At 44.4% G+C, this 6,000-nt stretch overlaps 1 protein-coding gene across 1 annotated transcript; it reads left to right on the top strand.

Annotated features, from left to right (window-relative positions):
- Nucleotides 1–926: 926 nt before the first annotated feature.
- Nucleotides 927–5,734, top strand: LOC117504961 (histone H2A.Z). The gene is made up of 5 exons (XM_034164453.1): nt 927–1,057; nt 1,285–1,362; nt 1,449–1,562; nt 1,646–1,775; nt 5,249–5,734. The coding sequence occupies exons 1-5, from the start codon at nt 1,055–1,057 to the stop codon at nt 5,308–5,310; spliced, it is 387 nt and encodes a 128-aa protein (XP_034020344.1). The 5' UTR covers nt 927–1,054; the 3' UTR covers nt 5,311–5,734.
- The last annotated feature ends 266 nt before the right edge of the window (nt 5,735–6,000 follow it).

The raw sequence follows: 6,000 nt of genomic DNA, 5'->3' as shown, positions 1-6,000 counted from the left end.
GTACATCCTAGGCTAAAGGCTAGTGCTACCAAACTTCCACTGCCTAGTCTTACTAGCTGATGTCCACTCCTAGGTTAAAGACTAGAGCTAGAACAGCAAGATGACATATCTACATGACCATCAGAATTAACAATCATCTTCATAAAAGCTTCTTCTATGATGTCATAGAGTGCATGTGGTCCTTTGAATAGTGAGGACAGAGAGTGTGTTGAAGACAGAGGGAAGATTTTTGGTGTTTGTATCCAAAAAGACACTAGAAAATCAATCCTGTTTGAGCAGTGTTCTAGAATAATGTTTAAAAAGGGAATAACAAAGAATTAAAGGCAGTCCAACAGTATTTCATCAATATATTCTCAAATTAACACTTAATCAACATTTGATATTTTAATGTGTTTCTATTTTCATCACAATTAAATGACTCTGTTACAGATTAAGTGTTGCCAAAGTGGAATAAGGTTCAACATAATAATAATAATAATAATAATTAATTTATAATACACTTTACATTTCCAATAAATCTCAAAGTGCTAGGGGTATTAGCACTAATCTGGGCAGCACATAATCAATATTGCGCTTATGATACATCATAACCAACTATTGATTAATGCACTGTTCACTATCAGAATATTTTTAATGGGATCATAATGGAAATGACATTAATTGAAATAAAAAAAAATGAAAATATGAAGTGATCAAATCTTCTCACAACGAAAATGAAAGAAGTATGGAGAACTTAAACTTTAAAAAATGAATGGACAACTGAGAGCCTACACAGAAATTTGTGAAGAGATCAAATTCAATGTCGGAACTACATTACCCATTTGGCTTTGCGCCCAGTTAATTTTCCCGCAAAGTAAATTTCTCTTCGGTGATTTGCTGCCTGAGACGCCAATAAACCTTCTCTGACATGTGATTGGCTAATAGTCAGCTCCGTAGTTGCCCGGATGAAGTTGTCTTTATTTAAGGTACAATAGTAGGCGGGCGTTAGTTCAAATAGTCGTTGATCGGTTTTTCTTCTTGTTCGGTGTAGAAACATTATCCGGTCCTTGTAACTATGGTGAGTATAAATGTTATTTTAAGGTGATGGAACAAGACGGTACGTGGTTAGACTTTGTCAGCAGTAAGTGCTGAAGAACCGCCAGCGCACTTGTGTGAGTGGTTAGCGGCTAACGTTAGCAGCTACGTTAGCTTAGCATGCTAAGAAGTGGCGCCTTCGGGCTGGTGTCCGGTTAAAAAGCGGAGGCTGCGCGCCTCTAACGCCGGTTCCCTCCGTGTGTCTTTCAGGCTGGCGGTAAAGCAGGCAAAGACTCCGGGAAGACTAAGACCAAGGCCATCTCGCGCTCGCAGAGAGCGGGGCTGCAGGTCGGTCACACTCATTCATTGCTCGGCTAGCGGCTCCTCTTTGTGTCTCCGCGCGCTCACGTCCGATCCGGTTCTTCTCCCCGCAGTTCCCGGTGGGTCGCATCCACAGACACCTCAAGTCCAGAACCACCAGCCACGGTAGAGTTGGAGCCACCGCTGCGGTGTACAGCGCGGCTATCCTGGAGTACCTGACCGCCGAGGTAAGAGCTCCCCGCGCGGCTTTTACCGCCTGCGGCGCCCCGCTGGAACTGGAGCCGAACCTGAACCCCATCTGTTCTTCCAGGTTCTGGAGCTGGCAGGGAACGCGTCCAAAGATCTGAAGGTGAAGCGTATCACCCCGCGTCACTTGCAGCTGGCCATTAGAGGAGACGAGGAGCTGGATTCACTCATCAAAGCAACCATTGCTGGAGGAGGTAAAGGAGCCTGGGGGGAGTCCTGGACGAGTGCCGGGCTTAAAGCCTGGGTCCCACCGAATAATAAGTAATGAATAATGAGCCACGCATGGGTGTGTCTGCGACTATTGAAGAATTGACCCACGTTTTCATCTATCACGTATCTGCTATGAAGGTGCCTCTCTGTACCCCACATATGCCACGTAGCAGCTTCTAGTGAGCCATGACCGACTTGTCATTAGAGCCTCGAATGGCTCGCATGATAACGCCATGTTGGTGCACTTTTAGGTATGGGTTTGGTCCAAACCTCCAGCCCTCGCACACCTGGTCCCTTTTTAAAGTGTGGGTTTTCAGTTCACAGATTCACAGCAGCATTTAAAGATGTCACATTTTTTAAATGCAGTCCAAAACTAGACGCTCCAGTACAGTCCCACGGCTGTGCGCCAGGCTGCTGTCCACCTGTAATACACCAGATCAGCTAGAACTGAACCAAAGGTTCCTGGAGAGCCACCTCTGTGCTCCTCACTGGCTCCGCGGCTTGCTGGCTTTATTTCTTCTGCGTCTTTAAACACACACACACACCGTAATCCCGCTGTTAACTTTTAGTTAAAGTAAAGTGCCGGGCTTAAAGTCGGGGGGCGAGGCGGGCTTAAAGCTAGAAAAGGTGTTCTGACTCATAGCACTATAGTAGAATTAAAGCACACTTCTGCAGTGTTTCCATAGTATGAACATGTCTGTAAGCAAACACCCTGTCCCCAGATCAAGCAAAACATGTGAAGTACCTGGCTGTGTAAATGTAGCACATACAATATCTATTCAACCATAATGAGAGTAAACTGTGACAGTGGAGCCATTAAAAAGGCAAATTTCACCATCCTACTCACCTGTGGAAATAGGACTATGTCCCTGAGCACATATGGAGGGTAGGCACTGATGTCATCAAACTACGCCCTGAGATGATGTTGGATGGGAAACTGTGGCAAGAAATCAGTTGTTTACATCAGCTGAACATTCCAAAGTTATGCACCCTAAGAGTAAAGTCCTTTTTTGTGGCTAAGTCCACTAGGTATATGATGAGCATTGTGTGGACTGGCCTTCAGGGCTTGTGTTTTTTGTGCATGTTTTTAGAGCTGCTGGAAATGCAAATATGTCTGATATTCAGTATTTTGTCAGGGATACAAATACTTCATTGTGGGGGTTGGTGAACAAGATCATGTGTCTCAGATCATCACAGCCCAGATGAGGTGATTTGCGTAGTTTTAAGTGGGGGAGGAATAAAAATCACACCCACAGCGCACAGATTAGTTTATGTTGTTCCTCCTGGTTAGTGCAGATAAAATACCTGTTCAGTACTTTTCATACCAAAGTAACCTTGCTTTAATGATTTCATTGTTTATCACAAATGCGTGAGTTGTGCGTTTACCAAAGTTCATTCACAAACTCTGGTTTGGCTTTACAGATTATTAAGCGGCTTCATGAAGCACCAACAGGCTAAAAACAGTCAAACGGTGTTGATTCCTACACAGCTGCTGTCGCTTTCTTACCCATCCAGCATGCCAGGTTTACAGTATAACCCCCCCTGCCCCAGGCCAAATCCACCCAGAATACATCAACATCCTTCTTAATTATATAATATGTATTTGTGCCAGTCAAAACACTTCTGTAGCATTACAGTAGTGGTAATTTTTGCCTCGCCATTGCCTGGCTAATGTGATTATTTTTAGTGTTTGTTTACTGTTATTTTCTCATGCGTTAGCTTAGTCTGCCAGTGTAAGCATTTCAGGAATGTAACTGGCCCACAGTTGAATTTTTTTATTATTATTATTATTAAAAAAAATGAAATTTCGCTAAAATTTAACAATTCATTTTTTATTTAAATTCACTGTTATGTTGTTTATTTCTGGCATACAAAGTAAACGGTGGTGGTAGTAAAATGAGAATGTTGGGACTGACCGCTGGCTCCTCACGTCTCCGTTTGTACCTGCTCGGGTGCCTCTTGCCCAGCGGAGGGCACCCCATTCTCCCAGGCGATCCAGAGCTATGTGGCGGTGTTTAATGTCTGTTGATATGTTCACTCTCATCTGTAAACCGTGATGCTAATTTGTGAATAACATAATAGTAATCAGTCATCTTAAAGACAGAAATAATCAGACACAGCATGTTTTGATGTGTTAGCACTCGTGTACCATGTAATTAGGTGTAGCCAGTGTCAAAAATAAATTAATGGAGGGTAGTTGGGAAACCTCTGCCTGGCTGCCACATGGACCAGCCATTACATGATCTTTATGAGCTAGGGTTAGACCCACTAGCCTAGTGGTGTGCAGCTGTCAGGGTTGCTAGGTGACTGGTGTCTGATGTCCTAAAGAGTTTTGTGGGACACAGCCCCGAGAAGGCTGCGATCCTGAATTGGGACAATCTAGGAAGATTGCTTGGTGACTTGGACATGGTGTGCACAGTTACTTAGTGTTGAGCTAAACCCTAGGTGCATGGTCAGGAGTGAGAGCTGGTTTAAAATAAGCCTCCCTATAGACCCTGGGTCCCTCCTCTGCCATGTCCAAACCATCTCAATTCTCGCCTCTCTGACTTTGTCTCCAAACCGTCCCACCTGAGCTGTCCCTCTGATATGTTCATTCCTGTCCATCCTCATCACTCCCAGAGAAAATCGGCTCCGCTCCTGTCATTTTGTTAGTGCCACCATCTCTAAGCCGTCCAACATAGCTGGTGTCTCTGCAGTCTGTCAGCTTTCACTCCTGTGGATACACCTCTGCACCTCTTTACCACAATGTTACTTCGGATAGTTGACTCCAAGTACCTTAACCACCTCAACTCCTTACCTCATCATTTCCCCTCAGGCTTGCTCCTACTGACTTTCATTCCCCTTCTCTCCAGGGCACATCTGCATATCTCTGCCTGTCCTGCTTTGATTGCACTTTGAAACGTTTTGTAACTTTTTAGTGTTCAGACGAAACAAATGTTAAGAGAATCCCGGCGCAGTCACCAGCAATTTTTTTTTTTTTTTTTTTTTTTTTTTTTTTTTTAAGTCCCTGAACCCAGGTTAGCCTGTTAGCCTAGCATGTTTAGTCTTGGGGAGGAGTGTTTTCAGGCTTCTTTTGGCAGATAACTGAGTCATCCACATTACACCTCTCATTCCATTTATGGGTTTGTTGTAACATCTGCAGTCAGTGCTGCCGACAATAAGGTGACACCTGGATACAGGCTCCATACCCGCTGTCCGGGTCATGTTCTCATACATGCATGTCTGTCTGTGGTTCTAAAGGACATTCCATGTGGCAACAAAACATCTGCTCATTACTGGTTATTCTTGTATTTTGTGTTGGGTCACTGCAGTGAACTGAAACGTATGACAATAACTGTGCAGTTTGCTCAACGGCAGCAAGGCTGGAGTTGAAGAATATAATCCCTGATGGATAAAAGGTCTATAGTTTTAGGGCTGACTGACCTGTGTGTTTCTTCTTTGCCCCCCCCCCTTCCAGGTGTGATCCCGCACATCCACAAGTCCCTGATCGGGAAGAAGGGCCAGCAGAAGACCGTATAACTGAAGTGCTCCAAGTCGTGCCATCTCAGGATGAAGTCTGCATCGAGTGTTTTTATGTCTTAGCTTTAGTCGCCCTGTAGCGGTAGCATTCACTCACCCATCCTTTCTTTCTTTTGTTTGTTTGTTTTGTTTGTTTTTGTTTTTTTAAAGTGGCTTCAAAGAAGCTTTTTGGGGTGTCCTCCCACCTTTCTGTTCTCTGCCGTTTGCTTTTGTGGCGTTCCCGTTAAAGTGGTGTTTAAAAAAAAAAACACCTGCGGTTTGTTTCCTGTCCGCTGGGCTCCGCGGCCTGTCTGTGGGTTGAGTTTGTGAAAAAAAACAAAATAAAACCTTCCCGTGTGGCGGCACCTGGAACCCGCCTGTCGGCCCTCCTGGTGGACTAAGGCAGAACCTGTAGATGATTTCTGAATAAAGACTGTCACCATCACCTGTCCTATGCTGATGCTTTAACAGAAGGGCTGTCCTGATCTGACGGGGTTTGGATTTAATCTGCTGGGGGTTGTTTTTAACATATACATTAATAAATATTTGACATATAATTGTGCAGAATCTGTTGAAACACACACAACGGCTCGTGTAATATTGTGTGAATACCCAGGTGGCCTCAGCAGAGACCGCAAACATCCTGAGAGGTTTGAGGGTCAAACGCTGACTGGGTTTGAGTCCCGGTTCTCACGGCTTTTGTCCACCTCG

Source organism: Thalassophryne amazonica, chromosome 23, assembly GCF_902500255.1.
Source record: "Thalassophryne amazonica chromosome 23, fThaAma1.1, whole genome shotgun sequence".
Classification (NCBI taxonomy): Eukaryota; Metazoa; Chordata; class Actinopteri; order Batrachoidiformes; family Batrachoididae; genus Thalassophryne; species Thalassophryne amazonica.
The sequence above is the reverse complement of the archived record's forward strand: the minus strand, read 5'-3'. Positions and strand labels throughout refer to the sequence as shown.